Source organism: Lissotriton vulgaris, chromosome 9 (assembly GCF_964263255.1).
Source record: "Lissotriton vulgaris chromosome 9, aLisVul1.2, whole genome shotgun sequence".
Taxonomy (NCBI): Eukaryota; Metazoa; Chordata; class Amphibia; order Caudata; family Salamandridae; genus Lissotriton; species Lissotriton vulgaris.
In genome coordinates, this window is record NC_141697.1 from 64,185,694 (window position 1) to 64,212,842 (window position 27,149).

A 27,149-nucleotide genomic window follows, 5' to 3' on the forward strand; every position below is an offset into this window, starting at 1 on the left:
ATGCATTGTAATAACATGTGTGCTAGAGGCTGGTGTTATGTTGTTATGTCTCTAGATGTGCTTAGAAATAGAAGTGTGAAGCTTCTGTTCTCTAAGAATAGTTTTTACGTTAAGCAAAGAATTGTTCGTGCCAAAAAGGGTCAATATTAAAAAAATTGTCCAATTCAAAGAAAATAGATTTCCAAAGCTCCTGGCAGTTTTTGTTGATCAAAACTGAAGGCCGAATTCAGAGTTCATGGGAACGCTGTGTGTCGGAAAGCTTCTCAAAAGTTATTGTTTCTCTATGGGTGAGAACATCGTATCAGACAGGCTCTCAAAGAATTGGTCTACAAATTCAGGTGATAGTTCAACCAAATTAGATAGCGCTGTAACTTGGCAGGTGTGAGAATGATTGCTGTCATCGAAGGCAGGACCAGCAATGCTCACAGAACGTTGTACCTGGATGATGTTGCTTTTGTCACTCGCTCCACTGTTACCACTTGGCTGTAGTACAGGAGTCTCCACGAATGCCGTCATCAGGATTGGTAGCCGCTGGGGACAACACAATGCGTGAGCCGTTATTGGACTGAGCAAAGTATCGACGTCCATTGGTACTGCTGATGGAAGTGAAAGACAGATGTCCAACACGCATTCATCGCCGCAAAGCATACACCGTAGCACAGGTAAAATGCAATTTTGCCATATCGGTCTGAATGAAAGGAACCAGGTCATGTTTAGATCTCTCAGCCTGGCCAATCCGAGGACGTTAGTTATCCTGTCCCTGTAGCGCATTGCTAGGATTGTCTCTTCCATTCCCATGGGAGCTATGTCTGAGCCGAGGCTTGCCATAACGTAGCAGGAGGGTCAAAAATAGAATCCCTGCGATGAGTCCCAAAAATAGTGGTATGCCGCCAAAAATGGAGTGCACAAAATTAGGAAAGATTCCCAAAATTGCCTGGAAGGGTGTTAGCAGTCCCGTAAAGACTGTCTTAAATATGCCTGGGATGCTTGTTGCACTAGACATGTTAAGGAGTTGGCTGAACATTTCTACGAAATGCACGGGGCAATTTGTTGATAAAAGGTCATGAACCTCAGTAGCCGTCCTTGCGACTAGAAGATCATACGTCTCTTTAGATGACGTTATAGGCACTGTTGTCTGTAAAAGCACAGATTTCATTTTGCTTAATGTATCAATTCGTATAGAATAGAGATTCAGACGAGGCCAGAGAGGAGTCACTATGTCTGGAGGCCCGCTCGGGAACAATGCTTGCATACAACATTTGACCATGGACGTTACTTGTACTAGATAACGTTTCCCTGGCGCGAGGCCACAACACCTGTGATCCGTTCTAAGAATGTAACTCCCGTTTGCGAGTTGCATAAAGAAGGGCTCTATCTGAGTTGCAGGTGTGACTAGCTGGTGGCATGAAAGGTTGTTTGAATTTCCATCACATGCTCCGTGTAAATTAATAGCCTGACACAAAAGTATACCGCTTAGTGAGTGTTTACAGTTGTCACCACTAAGAAATACATTTTTGTCGCTGTCACTATAGCAAGAATGAGTGTATGGTAATTTCCATATAGATTTAACATATCCTTTACCCAATTGTTCATATTGGCCAGCAGGTATGTACTCAAGGCATTTATGAAATCGGAAAGTTGTTATCGGAATTGTGATAATTCCGTGTATTATCCATTCAATGACAGGACTCTCTGACATTGTCAATGATAATCTCTCGAGTTTTTCGATGCTCAGGATTGTATAGTCTGCTCCTTTCTGTGCCAAACTGATTTGTTTATCAGTAAGGTTAAAACTGGAAAATAATGACGTTGTGTTGATTAAACGCCAAGGCACATAGCCTGAACGAAGATTTTGCAGCGTCCAGCCTAGTTCTATAATAGAGTGTAATTGAGATTGGCCATGTTGTAACATTAGCAAATCTCTGTCTATCACATCAAAGGCAGAGGATACAATATTGTCCAAAGAATATATTCTGGAAGAAAGAGTCATTAACCCATTGTCTACCGCAGAAAGTGATTTCTCCAAATTAATACGATCAATTTCTCGTATTTTTTCAGCAGTTTCAATTTGCTTTACTTTCCAAGCCTCGTTGTAAGCAGCATAGATGCTGGTCGCTATGAAACGCTTCTGACGCTGTTTGCGTGGTCCAAGAATGAAATCGCGCAAATCAGCACCATCTTTTAATAAAGACAAGTGTTGCTTAATTTCAGCCAGTGTGGATGTAGCTAGCCATTCTAGGCAGAGTTTCCCTACACTGTATGTTGTTATAATCCCTGGATGTTGTCTCTGGGAGTATCTAGGGTCTAATCTGGTCATTTTTAACCCCTGTGTTTTATTCAGGAACCTATCTTGACAGCTATTTGTGTCTGTAGGCCAGATTAACCACTTCTTCCAATCAGGATGTGTTCTGTTGAAATGTAAAATTTGTGACACGTCTAACTCAATATCAGTTGTTGCATTTTCAGGTATTGGCTTTGGTATAGACGGTGTTTTAAGGTCTTTGATCTTAGCTAGGCCAAGACAAGATGTTTGGTGTATTGTGTCATTTAAAAATAACATTTGTTCTGGTATCATGCAGGTTCTAAATAGTGCTTCAATGCCTTGCACCTGCCAATCTTTTGTACCCCAAATTGTTTTCGTTTCAATATTATTTTTCCAATAATCAAAACCAAATGTCATCATTTTGTCATAAAATGCTTCTGAATATATCAATTTAGAATTTGTCAGCATTGTTTTCATTCCTGTTTTATCTAACAGTTTGTAATAAAACGTTTCTGCATCACTGGTGTTAAACCCTGAGAAGTATTTGAATTTCTCAAAAAATGCTTTAGAACTGCTTTTAGGTGGTGTAGAACAATGTTCCCATTGATTATACATAAAAACATTTCTAGGCTGTGCAGATTTATGCAAGTAATGATCCCCATAGTGGGTATAACAGAATAACTGCTCATAACTAGATGAACCTTGTAAATAATCATGATCTGTGAATCTAGCTGACATTACTAAATCAGACATCATGTCATTAATACTGTTAAAGTCCCAATCATCAGAGAATGTACTTGGTGTCACAAAGTCACTTAAGGAAACCTTTAGTTGATGTGGATACTTCAGGATTTCGACCGGACCATAGATCTCATAGTCTGTTTTCTCCCATACTACCCCACCAGGTATTGGAATTGCTGTGACATTTACTGTTGACAGTTCTCTTTTCTTCACGTGGGATGATCTGTGTGGTTTCAGGACTAGGTTGATGTTCTGACTTGCTGTGTCCATTCAATTGTAATGAACTTCCCTAAAATTAAAACTAAAATTAGGCAGAGTAGGAGTATGAATACCCCTGTGATAATCCAATGCTCAATCAACGGTGAATCCAGATATAGTTCTTTGATTTGTTGAAGGAGTCCTGTTGTATTTTCTTTAGATAACTTTTTTGTTTCTGGCATCACTTCGGGGTCACTTAAATCTTCAGAGAAGTTGTCGAAGTTGATGAAATAACCAGAGGCAGTTCTGTCAATTGATGGGATTGTTCTTTCAATCTGTCTCTCGGTAGCACTTTCTGATGCCACATCATCGTAGACTGGTGTTGTTTCTTGACGAACTGTTTCAATCTGTGTTTCAAGAGGCACGAGTTCCATGGCTGTATTGCATAGTCCTTCATTGTGCACTGCAGGCTGATCGAATGTGATTAGTCTTTCAGTTTGAACCTCTTGGATTGTTGCAAGTTTGGGTATTCTGTTGTTTCTTGGGAGTCCACTGGGCCTACTGTTGATTATAGGCCACATGCTTGTGGTTTTACCAGATCGATAGACACGACTCTGTTCTCCTTTTTACCAGCAAGGGGCGGTAGCACAACTGATCTTGTTCCGGTGACTGCTAAGACAGGTACTGCTTTTCTGTAAGAAGGCCCAAATTCCTTCTTAACCGCGATCTTTTCTCTGACTAGATCCCCAATCTTTGGAATCCAGACAGGCCTTGCTGGGGCTGTTGCGGGTGGTGCCTCGTCAGTGGTACTTGGCTGTTGCTTTAACTTTATGTTGCTTAATGATTTTCTTGTTTCATTCAGTTCCTGTAAAACAGCCAAACGGTCTTTTACATCAAACTGCGTTGTTTCTTCTTGTACCACTGACATCTGACTATCGAGGTCCTGAACGTTCATTCTAATTCCGAACAATAGTTCGTATGGGCTGAAACCTTTTAGAGAATTTCTTGGCATGTTGTTAAGACTAGTCTGGACACTTATTAAATGTTTGACCCACCCAGCGCCTGAACCTAATACCTTCGCTGTTATAGATTGCTTTATGTCACGGTTTTTTCTTTCTACCACACTATTCCCTTCGGGGTGCGACGGACAAGAATACCGCAACCCAATTCCCATGCTAGCCATGGCCTCCTTATAGGCTCGAGAGCTGAAAGCAGGACCCTGGTCAGAATGGAACGTGGTAATTGCGTATGTGCCGATAAAGACTCGCAAATCTTTTATAACCGTTCTAGCGTCAGCCGAGCGCTGGGGGCCTCATTTTTTAAGTGCTTTTCGTCTTAACTGTTAATAGGACGCAGGATGGGGTGTAGGCAGCGTTACGCTCTTCCTGACTGGTAGTCGGTAGCAGGGTTCGCTACTGCGATCCCTATTGCAGTTTTCACAGTTGTTTGCATATATTTGGTGTTCTACACTCATTCCCGGCCACCAGAATACTGATTGTAATTCAGTCAGTGATTCCTTGATCTCTCTGTGCCTTAGACCCAAACCCATGTGTGCGTCTGCTATTTAAAATATTCTCCTGTTCATGTTTGGAATTACTCTATCCCCCACTCCAGGGATTCGAGCAAAAGGAACGGAGTTTGCATCGATTATGTATGCATAATTGAGTGGATAGGTTACGGGTAGTGCTGCGCAGTCGCCTTTTACGGTCGTTTTTACTGCTAGCATGGTTTCCCCGTCTATGTACTTATCTGTACGCTTTTTTGTGGCTACGGAAGCCGGATTAGTTGCTTCCACTTTGGCTGTATTAGCCAATGAATTCCCGGCAACGTGAACGCCATCACGTTGAAGACTCTGTGCGTGAATCACGTGAGTCTTTTGTAGTTCTTTGTGTAAAAGAGCTACCTCGTTCCAGAGCTTTTTATGCTTTATTGTGGCACCTGTGTCATCTTTGTAGTCGTTTTCGATCCAACTCTGCAGTTTGTTGTTGTAAGAATTGACGCAAAAATGAGAATCGCACACTATAAGTGTCGGGAATTCGCGTTCTGCATTTTCGAGCGCCATCTTTAAAGATCTGATTTCAGTTCTCTGAACCGAACAGTTTCTTACAGATTCAGTTTTTGTTACTTTCGGTCTGAATTTACCGCACAGCCAACGACCTTTAATGATCGCACATGCTGCATCGTAGGATTTTCTCTCTACGTTGAAATGCTGTACAAAGCTATCTGTATAGATTATACAAGCGTATTGTGGGAGAGGCAGGATTGCGATTGGCAGAGGATATTCTTCTTCATATTCTAAATCATTCAGTTCTTTGTATTGCGGGGCGAAATAGTATTTCACGTCTTCCGCTCCAAGAGAATCTATGCACTGTATCCACTTCGGATCCAGTGACACTGTAGGCAGGTTTACTGGGCTGAATAGCGCCTCGAAGGCGGATTCCGCTGTAAGGATATTAATCCGTTTGCCGTGTGCTAGTTCTCGTTCATTTGCTAATGCGATTTGCACTGCGTTCACAGTTCTTCCTGTGCGACTGAATGCTTTTTCTGCTTGTGTGTACAAGTGAGATTTAATTGAAATTGGTACCTTTTCTCCCTCATTAGAGGTTAGGTACGTGAATCCGCATCTTCCTGGGATGACTCGGATTACAAGATCGATCGTGTTGTCACGTGTATCTAATTTTGTTTTTGCTAACATGTCTGTTTGCAGTGATCTCAAAATTTCTGTGTGTTTTTGAGTCCAATTGATTTGTTTTAAATCAGGTTTTATTAGTTCGTAGAGAGGTTTAACCCTCTCTGCGCAATTTAGGATGTAAGTTCTTCCGAAATTCAGAAAACCTAGTATGGATTGTAAATTCTTCAGCGTTTTTGGAGCTTGGAGTACAGCGCACTTCTCTAAGAAGTTGTCCGCTAGGCTTTTCCCTTCACTTGATAACTCGTACCCTAAGATCAGTACTGTCAGATGGGCAATTCGGGACTTTTTAAAGTTGAATTTGTAACCCTCTGCTGCGAACCCAAGTATAATGGTGTTCACTCTTTTCAAGTGAGTATCCAAGTCGTCGTCTGTGAGATAAATATCATCTACGTAAGATAATGCTTCATCATCATAGATTTGTAGTAACTCTGTTACCCTAGCTGAGAATAGTCCTGGGCTGTTCTTGAACCCCTGTGGGAGTCGACAGAATTTTTTCTGTGACCCAAATGCAGAGAAAGCGGTCAAATATCTGCTTTCTGGTGCAATGTTTTGACAAAAGAAACCATTAGAAATGTCTAATGTCGTTTTGTATTTTTTCCTAACTATGTTATTCATTAGGGCTGTACTATGCGAGTTTTGTACTGCAAAGGTTTTGCAACATGTATTAAGGTGTCTGTAGTCCAAAACTAGACGATATGAATTGTCTGGCTTGGAGACAGGAAACAAAGGATTGTTCATTTGAGAGGTGCATGTTTCAATCACCCCCTGGTACTCAAGTTGATCTAAGATCTCCCTGACCTGTTTTTTAGCTTCTTGCTTTATGGGATACTGCCGTTGGGCAGTTGGTTCACTTTTTAATTGGATTTTGTGAGGTGGTGAATCCTCATCCCATCCTACATGATTTTTATATAATGCAGGTGCCTGGACTACTGCCCATTTCCTTGCATATGTGCATTTTTTGTGAATCGGTATGTGATTCGAGAAGGCAGGCATAATCACCTCTTCGCCACGAGGGCACTCCCTGACAAACTCTGGGGGCCAATCTTTTTCAGCTAACAGAATATCATAGCCTTTTGAGAGCTTATCCCAAAATAGACACTTAATTTTCCTAGTCTTATCACCCTCTATACGCAATGTTATTTCGTATATTTTATGGGGCTCGCTAAGTCTGGCGTCGGCAGTTTCAACCTGAATGTATTCATTCGTGTCCACTGTCTCCAGATGACTCATCAAGATCTTGCGCGCTATACTGATTTCTGCTGCACTGTCCAACATTGTCAATGCCCACTCCCCGTTTTTCAACTGTGTCCTCCGTATTCTCGGCATGGTTGATTACTCTAATACTGGCTACCTTCTTTTTCTGAAATTGAGATTTCTTATTTTGAGCAGGTTCCTTGTCTTTGGACTTGCTGTGCTCTCCTGGGTCTGACCGTCCTCTTCTTTCCGAATTCTGTGGAGAAGATCGAGAGGGACGTGTATCAATACTTTGATATCTATCAGGTTTTTTTAGATTATCCCTATTTCTAAGGTTATATCTTTTCTCAGAGGGCTCCCGTTGGGGAGACTGGCGTTCTCGAGTCGGAGTTCTTTCCCTCCGTCGAGGAGACCTTCCTCTGGACTGGAAAACTTTTTCCTTGGGAGTGGATTGTTTATTTCCATCCCAGCTCTTTTTAGGAGTGTTTGAATTATTTTTAATAAATAATTTTTCAGGATTTTCGAGCAGTTGGGGCTTAACTGGTTTCCCACCCAAGCTGTCTCTACCTAATTCTTCATAGCATTTTTCTATGATTTTTGCAAGCTCAACAGGATCTTTTATATCTGTTTCCCTCAACTTCTGGCGAATCGCCACAGATGCTGCTTCTCCCTTTATGTTGGCTAATAATATAGCCGTGACCTGCTTGAAATCTTTCAGTAATTTCATACCTAGATTTAAAGCGGGCTCTGGACCGAATTCATTTTGAATCTGTTTTAGCACTTCTGGTATTACCGCCATAGACGGAACACCGTGTGTTTTTGTGTAAATGGAAGCAAAGACTGTACCCCAAGTGTCACAGTCCTCCACGTGTGGTGCGATTCCCATAGGAAGGCAGATGGTCAAGATTCTGTGTTTCTCAATAGGGGTAGTATCAGGAAATACTGCCTCTATTTGAGTGATTTTCTGGGCTAACCAGAAAGGAATTTGTTCCCGTTTTACGGGTGTTTTACCAAGACATGACTGTATGTTCTGTGGTGTAATTTTATTTGTGTTCCCCTGATGAGGGGTCAGCTGTGGTGTATTAACAGCTGGCTGGACTGTTACAGTCCGCATTACATATTGGACTAATTGCCTATGTATTTTTATTAATGTCTTTAGCTGTGCTAACAGCTCTTCTCTAGACATTCTTGCAATGTCAGGATGTGGTGTGTAGCTGGCTAGAACCGGCCACGTGGCTCCTGGTCTACCTAGTGGACCGAGCCTGGTAATGTGATCATTGTGTTTTAGGGCGCCATTAAACCAGAGCAGGTGCTCTTGAAATTTAAGTGGGATTTCAATCTCCTCGAAAGGAGCGTACTCTCCCGGAGGTTCCTCTATTTTGTAATAGTGAAACTCCTGTGTTATAGCGTTTACCGCTGGAAAGTTTATCCATGAATAGAATACCTCTGTCTGCCGATATTCGTGAGCCTCTATCACGAAAATTACTGTACCACCTTGAGGTGTCAGTCCGTTTTCTATAAGTTTTAAAGTTATAGATCTTCTTAACTGGACCGGGATGATAATAGCATCCGGGTCTGCCTGTAGGAGACTCGAGTCCTCCTCTATTAGTATGGAAGCCAGCCTAACTGCTTCCCTTTCTTCTTCACTGTCTGTCATTTTTTAGAAATGCAGGCTTTGCAGAGTAGGTCTCCAAGGAGACAAAGATTAGGTGCACAATATTTTGGAACACTGTATCCTTCAACGTTGAATAAACCAGAGCTTTACATAGGAATCTCTTCCTACTAAGGTCGGGCGGATTTTAACCTTTCACCCACTCCAGACGTCTATTGGAGTATTTTACGGGAGAAAGGGGTGTGAAATATGCACGACTGAGTTACACTATAAGTCTTGCGTTAGTTTATCGCCTTACCAAACGTTGGGCGCCATGTAGTGTAGTTCCTAGTTTCCCACTAGGCCCTGCGCATTTGAATAACATAAACAGTAGTATCGACGTGGAACTGCGGATATTCCAGGCCTCCACTGACTATGCTAAACTTAATTGGGTTGTGTTACCAACTAGCTCAGAGGTCACTGGAAACTTTCTTCTCTGCATAGGAAGTGATCAGCTTCCTTGGCACAGACAAGAAGGGATTCAGTTTTCCAACAACCGTGCAACATGACAACTTTGCTCCTCAGATCAAGAGTCGATCTCTAGGGTCGTGTGAAACAATAGACACAGATTTCACTCAGTCAGTCTAGTGCAGTTTACTTTCACAGTATGTAGAGAATAGAGAGACGGGCGTTTATCAATAAAGGGTTAACATTTATTGAATAGTCTTTCTTCTCGTACAAGAGAAATGTATTGCCACAATTGCAATAACTGTTATTGTAAAAAGTACGTACAGTAAGATAAGTATTGCGAAATAGAACTGTAAAAGCATTGATATGGTTTCTTAGCCATACAATGGTTTAAAAGTAATAAAACATATATACAGTCATATATACATTAGGCTAACATACTCAACTGGTGCTTCTAACTAAGCCTACCCCAGTGTGCCTGACCTAAGCCTAACACGTGAAAGGGGGAGTAAGTAAGTAGCTTAAGTTAAGTTGGTTTTGCCAAGGTTTGTTTCAAGAATTCTCGTCTAAGGGTTTAGTCAACACCATACCTCTGAATAGAATGATGGAGGATTGGTATCTCCTTCAGGGGTCTCTCTCGATATCCCAGTCACCCGCGAGGGTAAACCGGAAGCGCCGGGACTGGATTTCTCTGCACGAGAAAGGCAGCGGCTTCTCTCAGCGCGTCGAGGAAGGAGGGGTGACAGCGTCCGCGGGCAGCTGGAATCGGCTGGATGTCTTCGCAGAGGACGGCTGCTCAGCTCCTTAAGCGTACTGCACCATAGTTCGCGCTGTAGCGGCGATAATGGTAATAAGCAGCTTCACCACCACAGGATAGCAGGCTGCAGCGACAGAGTGCTAGATTTTACCAACACAGGGTCATGCAGGCAGCTGGCATCAGCAACAGGCAACGAACTCGCAGCTCGTATCTCACATTGCTTAAGGCAACGTTGGTAATATTTATACCTGAAAGGTGCCGGGTTTGACGCAAGTTTGCTGGACATAAGACGTCAATTAAAGATGTCACTAGGAAGTGACAGTTATCAGTTGCTCATTAGAGTTCCATTACTAATCAAAACATAGCAAGCGGGGATTTCCAGGTTTGCTAAGTTTTTATCTTGTTGAAGAACTCGGAGTGTTATCTAGGAATATCAGATAGTGACTGCTGCACTGTCATTGCACTAATTGGTCGCAAAGGAAGTAGCAGAGAGTCATGCTGGAATGTGGCTCTGTTCGTGTGAGGCCAGAGATGACTTTTCAGAAAATCGCACTTGAACGGTTATGCCAATATAGGGAATAAATGGATTTATAACCGAATAGGGGAATAAGGTCACAGTATCGATCAGGAACCTAGATAAGCACGCAACAGATTAACCTACTTGTTCTCAGAAATTTATTCACTTTTTAAAGGAGGAGTAGAACTTAACTCTACTACTTTCCTTGACTACTTTCTAAGCCTCCAAAATAGTCCCTTATAGATGATAATGCAACATTTCAGTGTTTGATATCGAAGGCTTCTATACATTTTCATCTAAATGTAGCTGAGAAAAGCAAGTTCCATGTACAATCTAGTGGAGGGGTGATCCCAGGCCACACATTAAGATATAGTGTTAATGGCAAGTCACACTTCCTGTATTTTCTTCTTATTGAGGGAGATATGAAAAATGCAACCTCCCTCAAGTCTCACCTCTGTCTTTCCGATTCACTGAGAGGAAGGTGAAGAGACATCAAGCAAGTCACCAAGAAAGTTGTGCAAGAGGGCAGAGGCAACATAGGGGTAGGTACCTAAGACAAGAAAAAGCAACACACTTCAGAAACAAAATAGGAAAACAATCTGTAAAATCCTAACCCGCGAATTCTAACTAGAACTCAGAAGAAAAGGCTGGCAAAAATCCTTGCATAAGAATTCCAACTAGAACAAATATAGCAGATACAAGGGAATGTGGTGCAGTGAGCGAAGAGCGCAACAAAGAAGGATCCTCAAATATTGAGATGCACTGAAAATCAGACATCAAGTCTGATGTAGGGAGTGAGTGCTGACACCTCTTTCAATGATTCAGGAAACAGAATACCTCCATCCTGTCTATGCCAGACACAAATAATAACATGCTCCTTCCATTTATTGTGAATCCTGTTGTTTTATCCTCCAACTCCAGAACATATAAATACACCAGCTGTAAACATCTTTGTATTGTTGTCTGCAGGTAAGTATACCTCTTGTCCTCAGAGTCTTGTGTTTGTTAACAGTATGTCTAGGAAGCACAAGGGGTCCATGGATCCTGCTGATCAAGGCAATTGAGGCGATCTCTGAAAACTATCCTGAACCATATCTGCCGTGTGGGCTGAAAGTTCCCTTTTCCAGTGCCACCATGGTCAGCAAGTTATGAAAAGTGCAGGATTCCAGAACCTCTTGGTTATACTAAGGAAAGAAACCCAGTTACATTCAGTGGGAACAGCCACTGGTTCGAGACGAGTAGTGAACTAAGTGCCTCTAAAGTTCACCCGATCAGACCGCAAAGGGAGAACATAATGCGCTTTTGGTCAAACAATTTTACAACCAAGCCCAACATGAATTGAGCTGGGAGTTCCTTCATCCTGTTAAGAAAGTGAAATGTGCGTTTTTTCTGCTGAGGTACCTTTCACAGTTTTTGAGTGGTGAAAGTCGTGCTCTGGACACCTGCAGATTTCCTCCCCCAAGTGGTTTTGGAATTCCACATCAAGCAAACTGTAAATCTGTTGATATTCTTTACAAAACCCAAACTGCAAGACAAATGGGCACTTATTACATAATTCTGAAAAAACAATAAGATTTAATGTATCTTCAGTTAAATCTACCAGATCATCATATCAGTTCTTTATTGACAAAGAACCATATCTAGATGGAATGTTTCATGCATTCATTTACAGCATGTCTTAGAAGGAAAGTAAACATGGCTCTGTCAGTGAACTCTTAGTCCATGCTAACAGACTAGAAATGGCAAATGAACAGCTATTTGGCATCTGTAAAATCACCACACAGAAGTTTGTTTACAGATTTCATGCATTATATCTTAATTCATATGTGGTGTGGTGTACTTTAATTTAATGAGCATTCAGTTCTCCACAATAAAAAAGTTACTTAGCTGTAACATTAGTTCCTCAGCCGAAACAAATGAAGTCCCACCCACCATTGTACACTTCACCATCAACAATGCCCAGCATACCATCACCAGGCATCACAGAAACTCAGTGGGCACAGGTCATCGCCACTTCCCAACCTGAGGCATCAACAGACCTCAACCAGGCCACCCAGAACTTTGCCACATGGATCGTCGACAGAGTTGCCTCACTTAAACCTACAAAATCCAACAAGGGCCCCAAACATGCCAGCTAGTACACCCTAGAACTCGAGACCACCAAGTACAACTGCCACAAACTTGAAAAACAAAGGTGTGGCAGCAAGAACCCACCGACAGAGCAGCCCACAGCAACTATCACTGGCAGATCAAAGAAGCAAAGAAAGCAGCCATCACCACTCTCATTGACTCCGCGGACAACCTCACAAAGGAACTCATCAAAATAGTCAAAGAATTCTCCAACCCGACAGCCGTAGAGAACACCATCCACCTCTTCCAAGAACGTTGTGACACTGTCTCAGCAATATCACCAACATCTACACTATTTCAACATCCAACCCACCACCATGACTAACGTCGACCAATGGATGAGAGACAACTGCCTCCAACTCAACTCCGATAAAACAGAGGTGTTTATCTTGGGGAAAAACACCTCTTCATTGGACCACAGCTGGTGGCCTGCAGAACTCTGGCCCCCACGGACGTACCACGCACGCAATCTCTGCATCATCCTCAACAGACAACTGACCTTGAAACGACAAGTTAACACAGTCACCTCTTCCTGCTTCCATACACTTTGCGTGCCCCGCAGAATCTTCATATTGATTCCAACAAACACCAAAAAGACCATCACCCATGCTGTCGTCATCAGCCGCCTCGGCTACGGCAGCACCCTCTACGCTGGAATCTCCACCCAGCTCCTCAGAAGACTCCAGACCATACATAATGCTGCAGCCAGACTTATCTTGGACCTCCCCAAACAAACACACATCGCCTCCCCACCTGGGAGACCTCCACTGGCTCCTAGTCCAGAAAAGATACCAGTTCAAGATCCTCACACGCCTTCAAAGCCGACCACGACCTAAGACCTGCCTACCTTAACCATTGACTGAACTTCCTCCATCCTGCTAGGCACCTGTGCTCCTCTTCACTTACCCTCACACACACTCCCCACATCGGTCGCAGCTGCAATGGTGGCCTCTCCTTCTCCTACATCGCTGTTAAGACCCGGAATGACCTTCTACTTCAGCTCTACTCAGCTCCCTCACTGGCAGACTTCATAAAGAGACTCAAGACCTGGCTCTTCGACAGAGACCCAGTGCCCAGATACCACTAGGGGCCAGAGTGTTGCACTTTACAAATGCTGTTTGATTGATTGATTGATAAGAACATGTCTGATTATTAAATGTATTTGTAAATAAATCAAAATTGAATTTCAGGATGTCCCACCCCCTCAAATGAATATTGTCTATTTAGAGAGGTATATGCTTTCTGTATTACAAATTATGCATGTATACTAACTATTGTAAAATTCATTAAAAAAACCTATTGCTCAGACTGTCCTAGGATATTCTTTCTGCAATGCAAACCTCTATACATTGACAGAGGTCCAAATACTGTTGCAGGTATATACGGTTTCATTACCTTGCCTTATTGTGAAGAATTCATGTGCCGCGAGAAGGCAATCAAGTATCTTAATGATCTGAAATCCTGATTTTTCAGTAACTTTGAACTCCATTGATATTAAACTCATGAATTTCTCAGTGACATCGACCAACCAGCGAACACCAGCCAAACCATCACCACCTGGTCACCACTTACTGGCCTAACCACCTCAGCCATATCATCCAACCACTCCAAAGCACCCACTGCCCCCTGCCCCCACCACCTCTATAACCTTGCAAGAAACCCTATCAGCATGCAATTCACCACACCACCATCTACACAGCAACCTTCCCGATCAGATGGAAACACATGCAGACGTCAGGTCACTCCTAAAGAAAGCCTCCGCTGACCCCCAACAATCTAAAAAACTATTGTCCAATCTCCCTGCTCCCCTACCTGGCTAAAGGTATCGAGAAAACCATCAACCAGCAGCTCACAGAATTCCTGGAACAAAACCACCTACTGGACACCTCTTAATCAGGATTCTGTGCCAGCCACAGCACTGAGTCCGCACTGATCGCTGCCACTGACGACATCAGAACACTCTTCGACTGTGGAGAAATCATAGCCCCTAATCCTCCTTGACCTCTCCGCGGCGTTCAGCACACTCTCCCACAACACCCTCATTAACAGACTCCACAACATAGGCATACAGCAAGACCCCCTCAAGTGGATTGCTTCCTTCCTCACAGGTCGCACACAGAGCATCCAGCTGCCTCCCTTCACCTCTGCACCCAAAGACATCATATGCGACGTACCACAAGAATCATCCCTCAGCCCCACCCTGTTCAACATCTATATGACCCCCTCTCTGACGATGTCCGAGCCCATACACTCCACATAATCCCCTACACAGTTTTCACTCAACTGATCTTCTTGCTCATCGAGGACCCCTCCTACGCCAAAACCACTTCTGCAACTCCATGACTAACGTCGACCAATGGATGAGAGACAACTGCCTCCAACTCAACTCCGACAAAACAGAGGTGCTTATCTTGGGGAAAAACACCTCTTCATTGGACCACAGCTGGTGGCCTGCAGAACTCTGGCCCCCACGGACGTACCACGCACGCAATCTCTGCATCATCCTCAACAGACAACTGACCTTGAAACGACAAGTTAACACAGTCACCTCTTCCTGCTTCCATACACTTTGCGTGCCCCGCAGAATCTTCAGATTGATTCCAACAAACACCAAAAAGACCATCACCCATGCTGTCGTCATCAGCCGCCTCGGCTACGGCAGCACCCTCTACGCTGGAATCTCCACCCAGCTCCTCAGAAGACTCCAGACCATACATAATGCTGCAGCCAGACTTATCTTGGACCTCCCCAAACAAACACACATCGCCTCCCCACCTGGGAGACCTCCACTGGCTCCTAGTCCAGAAAAGATACCAGTTCAAGATCCTCACACGCCTTCAAAGCCGACCACGTTCTAAGACCTGCCTACCTTAACCATTGACTGAACTTCCACCATCCTGCTAGACACCTGTGCTCCTCTTCACTCACCCTCACACACACTCCCCACATCCGTCGCAGCTGCAATGGTGGCCTCTCCTTCTCCTACATCGCTGTCAAGACCCGGAATGACCTTCTACTTCAGCTCCACTCAGCTCCCTCACTGGCAGACTTCATAAAGAGACTCAAGACCTGGCTCTTCGACAGAGACCCAGTGCCCAGATACCACTAGGGGCCAGAGTGTTGCACTTTACAAATGCTGTTTGATTGATTGATTGATAAGAACATGTCTGATTATTAAATGTATTTGTAAATAAATCAAAATTGAATTTCAGGATGTCCCACCCCCTCAAATGAATATTGTCTATTTAGAGAGGTATATGCTTTCTGTATTACAAATTATGCTTGTATACTAACTATTGTAAAATTCATTAAAAAACCTATTGCTCAGACTGTCGTAGGATGTTCTTTCTGCAATGCAAACCTCTATACATTGACAGTGGTCCAAATACTGTTGCAGGTATTTACGGTTTCATTACCTTGCCTTATTGTGCAGAATTCATGTGCCGCGAGTAGGCAATCAAGTATCTTAATGATCTGAAATCCTGATTTTTCAGTAACTTTGAACTCCATTGATATTAAACTCATGAATTTCTGTGGTTTCCTCCAGGATATCAAAAACAAACGTAACCCACGACTGGTGCCATATGCTTTACTAGATGAACGAACAAAGAAATCAAACCGAGACAGCCTTCGTGAAGCAGTAAGGACGTTCTCAGGCTACGGATACAATATCGAGCCACCCGACCAAGAAGTGGGTATGTTGCCAGGGCATGCCATATTACCCGTCTCCTTAACTGCCACAGATTCCCAACAGCAGTTCTAAGGAGCTGCTTGTGTAAGAGGACCAGACATTACAGCCAAGTCATGAGGATGCAGCCTCAGCACACAGACATATATCCTTCAAGAGCTGATGGCCACCCTCTAGTAAGAAGGGTGAATTTGAAAAGGGACATAAGCTCGAGTGGTAGTAGGCATTAATAAGAAAAACAAGCACAGGATAAAAAAGAGTGGGTGATATAGGATAAAGGATAAGACTAATAAACATGTTACCCAAAGATAACAGCTGCTCACTTTCTCTTTATAACTACGCACAATTCCTATCCATTTGGTATGATACTCTAATATCAAGGCTATAAATCATCATACAAAAATATTTTACAAGAATAGCAACCACCAAAATATCGTGAAGGTAAGTATTATGGTAAAAATAGATCTACTGTACTTAAGTTGACATGTATGAACCTTGACACACACACACTCACACACACTCTCTCTGTTTCTCTCTCTCTCTCTCTCTCTCTCTCTCTATATATATATATATATTACCTACTGGCGGTCGCCAGTAGGTATATATAGTTAGGATTTTTTCTCTATGGGATTTTTGAAAATTCTATGTCTAATAACTTTGGCGTTTGTGGACGGAATTGGCTGAAATTTTCAGGAAAATGGAACATTTTGTTTCTGAGCAGCTCCTGACAATTTGGGGGGGTTTCATCAAGGGGGGGCCGAGAAAAAAGGGGGGTCCCAAAACGCGTTTTTCCCATGTTAATTTCCATAGGGCGGTTGGCCTCACTTTTAGCTCGAACGGCTGAATGGATTTGCAAGAAACTTGGCAAAATTGTAGGGACTGTTAGCCCGATGTGCCTTTGCTAGGTCTCAATATATGTGCTCCAGTGGATTTTGAGTAATTTAGGTTCAAAAAAAGATATATATCTGGGCGGAGCCTAACCACACATCTGATCTGATTGGCTGTCAGCACTTCATCCAAGAAGTGTTGGCAGCCATCTTGGGACCAATATACATGATAGCACCTCATTAAAAAGCATTGTAGTTAATAGAGGGTTTTAGGACTTTAGTTACATTATAAATCATTTGTTGATGGTACCATACTCGTTTTAGGAATTGTGGTGGGTTCTAAGGTGATTTTACCATGTGAAAAAACCTTCTGCTGTGATATCATGAATATTGTTTGAAAGAAAACTAATATCTCATGATTTTCCCACAGTGGTTTCGAAGGGGATCTATAAGCTAAACTGAAAGCATATTTTCTGTAAATTCACATTATCTTTCTCAGTCATGTGAAAATGAAGTCTGACATTCTCAGTAAAACATGTACATCCAACAAGGACAGAGACTGTCAGTTGATTCCTTTGTGTTCTACTGCAGCCTCCTAGAGTGTTCTAAAGAACAACTAGAGCGCTAACAGTCCTACTTATTACAAAGGTATGGCACACCTGAAGCCATCTTGATTGGAATAAAGTGGTAACTCTTAAAACATTTAATTTAAAAAGAAACAACATGAGGGGGTATATTTTGCCATAGAAAGTATGATTAGTGCTGCAGAAAGAAAAATTAGGGCACATTTTGAGTGACTTTTCAAATCCTCTTCTATTTCATTAAAACATTCTGACATGCAGTCTCCCAAAATGGCCACCAGAGACAAAAGAGCCCAAATGTAGCCCAAATATCACCCAGATGTAGCCCAAGTATAGCCCAATGACAGAATGTCCCAGAGTGTTCTAAAGAACAACTAGAGCGCTAACAGTCCTACTTATTACAAAGGTATAGCACACCTGAAGCCATCTTGATTGGAATAAAGTGGTAACTCTTAAAACATTTAATTTAAAAAGGAACAAAATGAGGGGGTATAATTTGCCATATGAATTATGATTAGTGCTGCAGAAAGAAAAATTAGGGCACATTTTGAGTGACTTCTCAAACCCTCTTCAATTTCATTAAAAAATTCTGACATACAGTCTCCCAAGATGGCCACCAGAGACAAAAGAGCCTAAATGTAGCCCAAATATCACCCAGATGTACCCCAAGTATAGCCCAATGACAGAATGTCCCAGAGTGTTCTAAAGAACAACTAGAGCGCTAACAGTCTTACTTATTACAAAAGTATGGCACACCAGAAGCCATCTTGATTGGAATGAAGTGGTAAGTCTGAAAACACTCAATTTAAAAAGGAACAACATGAGGGGGTTAATTTTGCCATAGAAAGTATGATTAGTGCTTCAGAAAGAAAAATTAGGGATCATTTTGAGTGACTTTTCAAATCCTCTTCTATTTCATTAAAAAAATTCTGACATGCAGACTGAAACATGCACTTTGAATACCAGCAGCAGACGTCCCTGGTGAGCAGTAGCTTTACTACAGTGATCTAATGTGCAACTAGAGTGCTAACATTCAGAATTTATGGCAAATGTGTGACACATCTGAATGGCTTCTTGATGGAACCAAAGTAAACAAGCATTGAAAATGCAATAGATCTCGCCCTCGTTTAAGTTAAAGCCATTCTGTTTGTAATGAGGTGGCTTTTTAGCTTTGCTTTTATTAGTGTTTTTTCAACTTTCATGTAAATAACATGCATCTGTATGCATATAAGTATATGTATGCATGCATTTATGTTTGTATTTATATAGATATACAGATGATATATGTTTATATATGCATGTATATATATATATTCACTGAAAAAACCATAGGCTATAGACCATATATAGTTAGGAATTAGCATTTACAAAACCTTGAAAATTCACTGAAAAAACCATAGGTTATAGACCATATATAGTTAGGAATTAGCATTTACAAAACCTTGAAAATTCACTGAAAAAACCATAGGTTATAGACCATATATAGTTAGGAATTCGCATTTACAAAACCTTATTTTACTCACACAAAACCATTGAAATTCCATATATAGTTAGTTGCACTAACTATATATCGCGCACCCGCAATCCACTGCTGATGATGTCACATATTACATCATTCATGACATGGTCAGTGACATCACTGATGACATCACTGATGACATCTCAAATGACATCACTGATGACATCACTGATGACAACATCCAGTGACTGTATGTTTCGGTAAAGTTAAAATATGTCTTACATATTGAAGAATGAGTGGATGTATAAGTGTCTGGATGAGGATTTAGTAGGTGCATGACTGACTGTATGAGTGAGTGATTAAATGTGTCTCACTGAGTGCATGGGTTAGTGACTAAACTGTATTAATTTGTGCATCATTATGTCTGTTGTTCTGTAAACTGTTGCATGTGTTGATAAGTAGCTATATGAGTAACTATATGGGTTATTGATTGGTTGCCCAAGTATTTGTATGGGAGACTGAGTGTGTGTGTGGGTGGCTGGGAGGTGTATGACTCTGTGCATAGATGTGTGAGCAGTTGATTCACTAGATGTATGGTTTCAAAAGTGCATGTGGAAACAGCTGTATGGGCGGTTGACTGTGTGCATGAGTGTATTGGTGAGTGAATGGATATCTCAGTGCTACATGTCAAAGTAAGTACATATGTAAAACACAGTACATGTGAGAGTTGACATATATAAATAACTGTGCATAAGAGCCAGTGAATGTGTGAGTGGCTGTATGGATCATTGTGAACTTGTATCAGGGATTGTATAAGAGAGTAAATATGTGTTAGTATATGTTTGAATAAGTAAAGTTTGTATAACTGTATAGTTGAGGAAATGGAGGTGTGATTGATTCTTTGCATGACTGACTAGGTGTGTGAGTAACTCCATGGATGAGTGACAGTCTGTGAGTGTCTGTTTACACTGATTGTATCTAAGGTTATATTAGAGTCTGAAGAGGTTCATCGTATTATCACATGAATGATATCATCAGTGATGTGATCAGTAATGTCAAATGAGATGTCATCAGTGATGTCATCAGTGATGTCATTTGAGATGTCATCAGTGATGTCATCAGTGATGTCACTGACCATGTCATGAATGATGTAATATGTGACATCATCAGCAGTGGATTGCGGGTGCGCGATATATAGTTAGTGCAACTAACTATATATGGAATTTCAATGGTTTTGTGTGAGTAAAATAAGGTTTTGTAAATGCGAATTCCTAACTATATATGGTCTATAACCTATGGTTTTTTCAGTGAATATATATATATATAAAAGAAAAATCGTCACCAACACACACAAGCCTTTGACAGGCTGCAATGACGAGGAGTAGACCCCGAATTTGCTGGTGCAAAGTTAAAGTAGATTTATTGTGCCCAGCGCGTCCGCCATGACGCGTTTCGCTTCTTCACAAAGCTTGATCACATGACATACTACGTGCATTGCATACCGGCTTTTAAAGTGACAGTGCACAAATGAAAATTGATGTTTCAAATACAGTGACAAAGAGAGCCATAGATATCGACAAAGTACTGTGTAAAATATCGCATGATTGCTATGTACAATTAAATGCTATTTTGGAAATCTACAGCGACTAGGGGATAACACTATTGGGCTCATATCATAAATTAATAAATAAACATTTATAAATCGTAATACCAGCTAGCGAGAAAGGGTAGAAAAATTCAATCCCAATCACCCCTTCCTCCATTCATATTGTAGCTGATATATTAATACATTTTTTTTTTATTAACCAAAATCACTTAAAAAGTAACGGTATAGTTAGGTGAATGTGTCAGTGAAAACGTGAACGTCTCGAGCTAAAAAAAAAAAACAGAAGTTCACTTGTTATAAATAGCAGGGCTAACTAGAACTTGTGCCCCACCATGCACTGCTTATGACCTCACATATTACATCGCTCATGACATGTTCTATGAAATCATAAGGGTTGCCACAGAAGGACAGAAGGAATAGCAAGGGAGGTTCTTAAAACTACTGTACAGGCCAACATTCTATTTAAAGCATCCCCACTATTAGAGCCTTACCTAACCGTAATCACAATTCCCTACCATTGTTTTCTTCTAACGAGGTTTCAACTAAGTATTTTAAATCTTTTCTCGCAGAACCTCAATGGTGGCATATTGTTGACGAATTGGGCCCTTGTACTTGTGATATTACCCCAGTATTGGAACTTTCATAGATTCCCATGCTTTGTATCATTCCCCGTCGTCAGCCTGGGAGCCTTAGTAAATAGAAAATACCATAGCAGTATGTACAAAAGAGAAAGTAAGTCCTAGGCCTCATCTCATTTTGTAGCCTATCTACCTCTTTTTGTAAAAGAGACCAAAACTTTCCAACAACCAATCAGATTAGCCTCACCCCATAGAACCCTCCTGAGAGAGCCTCAGATCCTCAGATTTTCTACCGCACGTTGTGCTAAGGGAGTCTCCACTGAGCTCTGCTCAGTTTTCTCTTCAACTTTAGATTTCTACATCTATTTCTCTTCAGGATGTCAGAAAAGAAAGCTTTATTCAAGGCCTGTGCTACTTGCTCAAAGAAGAGGCTATATGTCGAGGATAAGCATAAAGATTGCATTTATTGCTTATACCCAGATCACAAGGCCACTGAGTGCAAGATCTGCAGGACCTTCTCAACCAAGACTCTGAGAGACCAGGAAGGAAGACTTCCGACTTGGCTACAGAAGATGAAGTCTCGAAAAGAGGTTCTTTCTAGTGATACTGAAGATTCCTCCTCAGCAACATCTTCGAGGAGGTCTACAAAAGGGGTAGGTCTTCCTCTTCTACATCTGCCGAACCTCCTGCTAAGGCCTCTCAAAAGACCTCTGAAAGGTCTAAAAGGCTTAGTCCCAAAAAATCTCATCAACATTCAAAGGAGAAAGAGGGACATGCCATGAGTGATGTAATATGTGAGGTCACAAGCACGGCATGGCAGGGGCGTAAATTATACCCCATCCCCCAGGGCCTTTTTTTATGTAAGGGGAGGAGAGCCACGTGGCACTGGGTACCCTTATCCTGAGGGCCGTTTATTTTTCATTAAAAAGGAGGGGGCCATTAAATGGCCCCCCTCCTGGAGCCCTATTAGATCCAGAGGACCTCACTCGCAGGGCCACTACCTAAAATTTAGGGGGGGTGGACCACACGACCCACCTTCCTGATTTTGTTAGAACCTGGTGACCCCATCCCCAGGGCCACTACTACAAATACAAGGGAGGGGGCTGTGTGGCCCCCTCCCCAACCCTTGTTAGACCCTGGTGGATGGGGAGGTGGATGCCGTAGACCCCCTCGCCAAGGCTTCTTAGGCCATGGGGACCCCAAACTCAGCCCCCCTTCACAAGCCTTTTCTGGCCCAGGTATGCGATCCCTGGGGCCAGCACTCTTAAAGGTGGTTGCTGTGTGCCCACCCAGGGCACCCACCAAATACTTGTTGGGGGCCGCGAGAAGCACCACAAGGCCCAGCGACACCAGCCGGCTCCCCGCATGCAGCGGGAGCCAGCATTGCTCTCGCCCTGAAGGAGCAGCTTTTTATGGAGCCATATTTATATCTCTTTCCCTGCCTGCATCACTGCGGGCAGGGAAACAGAACAAAAGTCTGCTCCCAGCTGGTGGGAGCATTTTCAAAGCTCCTGCCCTGGGACCCGACTTTGGGTTTGCTCCAGCTTGGCAGGAGATTAAAAAATGCTTCTGCCAACGGGAGCAAATAAAGGTTTTCATCCCTGCGCCGATGCGGGCAGTGAAACTGCTATGTCCCGGTGGTGAGCTACAATGCCATACAATGTGTCCATCACAACAACAGGGGGCCACCAAAGTGTTGATGTTGTCCCCATCTACTCTTAAAAGGACATTTAATGTGGAAATGTATCTTTCCTTTTACAGTAATGTTCCGCTTTTTCAAAGATTATTCTACAAAAACTTTAATGTTTTGAATAAAAGTCAGATATGTACTCGCCTAAAAATGTGTTACTACAACCGACTTCCAACTTTTTCCTGAAAAATACTCAAACTTCATAATCTGACCTGCTTTCTATGCTTTCAGTAAAAGTCCCTTTGTTTCACAAAATTAAAATGTACTCTATGGTCTTTATCGAGAATAAAACCATTATTCAAATGCATATCCATGCATTTTGGAGAACGATTCTATTGTCTAAAAGAAGGCATAGTGGAAATATTGATAGACTTCCTCTTTTAAAAATAAAGCAGATGTGAAAGAAAACCCTACTCGCACAAATTATTTAACATTAAGAAAAGGGTAAATGCTCAAAAAACAAATTAGAATGTATGACATTATTTATTTATTCACAAACTTTTAGGACATTGAATATTACATTTTTCTGCAGTTACCACAGAAAAGCCAAGGACCAAGGCATCCACAGACATCTTCTAAAGAAATCTGGAGTGAAACCTCAGTGTTTTTCATTCTATTAAAAAGTACAAGTCGCCTATTAAAAAGTGTGCATGTGTTTTTTGTAGTACCACCTGTTCCTTGTCTCAGGGCCATGAATGCAACAGTGAGATTAGAAAGTGAAGAGAACTGGAATAATCCTAATTACTTGTGTAGTTTCCATGTGTGTCCTTCTACTCTCTCAGCAGCACAAATTAAGTAATTTGAGCAACCAGGGGTTGTTCTATGAGTATAACAAAAACATCCTTTAAATCAAATGTTAGCTACATTGGGAGAAATTCTGAATTTGTGGTGATTTAACAAAAGAGCTCAGTAGGGATCACGTTTCCTGTATTTTATTATTAAATAAGGCAAGCCAATGACACACCCTGCCAGGTGGAGAAGTAGCTCCAGAACTAATTGGGAGTCCCTCTGACCTGGGGCTCTAGTAGTCCTTCAAGATGGTGTATCTGAGAATGGTGGCTGGTGGCTGGAGACAGGCCTTCTTAATGACATGCAAAGTACTACTCAGATCGCCAAAACTAGAACATGCCTCAGAACTTGAGTGCAGTGAAAAAAATCAAAACATAATTTCAACCATCCTCACAGCCTTGGAATCTTATTTCATGTTTTCTGGAATGCTAACTTATTTGTGTGGGTTTGTTTTTCTGTGTTATCTATTGTTTCCACAGCTGATGGAACTCTGGAGCGAGTCAGCATTGACAAGATCCGCTTCTTCAGGGTAGAGAAGACGTATGCAGTGAAAACTGGAAAGTGGTACTTTGAGTTTGAAGCTGTGACAGGCGGAGACATGCGCGTGGGATGGGCAAGGCCAGGGTGCAGACCCGACATAGATTTGGGAGCTGACTACCAGGCCTTCGTCTTTGAAGGTGGAAGAGTAAGTTCAACATTTTTTTTTACTTGCCATTCATTCACACTTTTGCAGGGAATGCGGGCATTAGCTGACCTTCAAAGAAATGAAAATAATATTTTCTGATAGGCCAGTTTTTCCAATGGCTGGCCAGGAACAGACAAGCTGGGGCAGAGTCAGTTATTAGTAGTCAGGCCAACCTGACTTTGGCTTTACTGGGCTTTCAGAAGCTGGAGATTGTCCTGGAGAGTCTCTATAAATGTTGTTGTGCCCTCCACCTCTAAACTCATGTGCATCACGTTTTATAAAACCTTTTTCGCATCCTTTTTGCTCTTCAATCTCATCTCTCTAATTCACCTAATCTTATGTCTCTTGTACACTCTTGCTATATTCTATCTGTGTGTTCCCTTTCATCTACCATTTCAGATTCACACTCCCTGACTTGAGTTCGTTTTAGTTGCACTCGTATATATCTGTCAAATTACCAACATTTGGCAGCGTCACCTTCTTCATTTCACACACTCCTGACAAATCAAATGCCTCCGTAGAATTAATTGCAATCACCTGCTGTTCAAACCTATATCACCCTTCAAAAATGTGTTCATTCTCCGTTCACTTTAATGGAATTGCCCTCTTAAATAACTGATTTCACCCACATCTTTGAGTAAAGAAGTTGACAGCTATACTTCTAGATCTTTTATTCCCACTGTCAAAGTCCTGTGGAGCTTAAGTGTTGCACAGATGTCTCTAAAGAGGAAGCAGGCACAACTAAAAGAGGAAAGTATGAATTTGTTACTTGAAAAGTAGAGAAAGTAAAGGATAATCGGCCCAGATAATGCACCAAAACTAGGTTAGTCTTTTACAGTCAATAGTCTTATGAGTTGTGTTATTGAAATTTAAGCTAATCACTATATTAGGCTTTGTGTGCCCTAAAAATACAACAGATATCAGGATTGTTAAACTGAATCGCGTACATTGATGGACTGCCAGTTAAAGCCCCAGTTAAAGCCTTACTTAACAGCATATATTTTATGTATCCTTTTAGTTGGGGATGATTAAAACATTGAGATGTAGAAGTGACCATTATCCTGCTATAAAATCAGCATTTTGTCAAAGTAGTTTAAATAGACGTTAATGTTCTTCTCCCTTTCTGAACCTCAATGTTCCTCTTTTCAGCTCTGCAATTTTTGGAGATATCTATAGGGGAAATGGTGTGACATTTGTCAGTGATTCCTTTGTCCATGCTGAGTATAGGAAATACATATGAGACAATGAATCACTGCAGGTAACTCTTTCAAGTAACAAAGGGCAATGGCAATGCACTATACAACATTCAGCCTATCTACTTCAATCACCAAAGCCATGGCTGAATCCTCACAACCAAGGGCTGTCTTCAAGCCAGTGAAGTGTGTGGAGCCAGAAAATCTCTCCACACTTCACACTCGATGTATTTATTGCCTTCTTAAATCCCAGCATAAACCAAAGAACCGTGACATGTGTGCAAAGTATAACTCTAAAAGATAGAGGATATAGGCTGCTGCATATCCTGAACACAGATTACCAGGGGTATCCTCTGAGAACAGTGCTGTAAAATATGAAAAGCGCAAACTGGAAGGATATGGATCAACTGAAACAGCTACTGGGGCCACATCAGAGCTCTGTCTTATTCCCAGCATGCATGAATAAATGAATCAGATGTATTTATAAAGCGCACAGCTACTTACAAAAGGTGTCCCGGTGCCAGAGAACCTCAGAACTAGTCTGCTGCTGTCTCTAGAGGTGGGGGGAACTTAAGGTAAGTGTTGGAAGAGTCAGGTTTTAAGCATCTTCCTAAAGGTAAGTAAGTCCGTATGAGAACCTCTGTGCCTGCCTAAAAGGAGCAGACCACTGGTCATGGTGGGGTAGCGTAGATGCAGTCAAAATGTATTCCTCTGCTGTCTACCAATGTAGGATACACTCTGTTTGTTGCCTACAAAGTTGAAAAAAAGCACCATTAATGGGTACTTCAAAGGTGACGATCCCATCATAAATAATTATCCTATCATCGATGATGCTATTGTCGACCAGTAAGCCCTCGTCATCATTGAGAATCAAGGTAACCCTGCTACTGACAAAGAAACTGTCAACAAAGGCTATGCTACCAGAAGCAACATCATCATTACCAAAATCAACACTGTCGATGAAGAAGACATATTTGTCGGAGATGAAGAAGACACATTTGTCGTAGAAAGTACCATCAACAAAGACACAGTCAGTGCTCAAGGTACTTCCGTTGATGAAGACATCATCATCTGCACAAGTCCCAGCCAATGGTCAAACATCACCAATCAGCGAAACTGATGACAATACCAGTGTCTGTGTTTATGACACATACACCTTCATGGTAAATATTTATCACATCACCCACAATCTCACCATTTGTAACAGTGATAATTTCAGCTACAACTCCACACATCATTACAATCACTACTGCACTGCCCCAAAGTCCAGCAGCCTCTACATTGCGGTTAATGCATTTGGTTTTTTAAGATGAGGATCACAACCACCTGCTGGGCTTCTAGATGATTCATGTTCAGCGTGCTCACACAAAGAAGAATTTTCATATAAAAAAAATCAGACATAGAACAGATTTACTGTGATGATGATATTGGACTGAACACACCCTCTCAGGTGGCGGGAGCCGCCTCACAACCTTACCATACACTTTGTGCCTGAAGATTCT

General features: G+C 41.9%; 1 protein-coding gene across 5 annotated transcripts in view; it reads left to right on the forward strand.

Moving 5' to 3' along the window:
• Positions 1-27,149, forward strand: part of RYR3 (ryanodine receptor 3) — a 1,864,151-nt gene that overhangs the window by 704,298 nt on the left and 1,132,704 nt on the right. For all 5 annotated transcript variants that reach the window (XM_086937034.1, XM_086937032.1, XM_086937031.1 and 2 more), the window contains 2 exons: positions 16,099-16,246; positions 24,249-24,454. In XM_086937034.1, the coding sequence (XP_086793160.1) occupies positions 16,099-16,246; positions 24,249-24,454 (354 nt within the window). The remainder of the gene's footprint in view (positions 1-16,098; positions 16,247-24,248; positions 24,455-27,149) is intronic.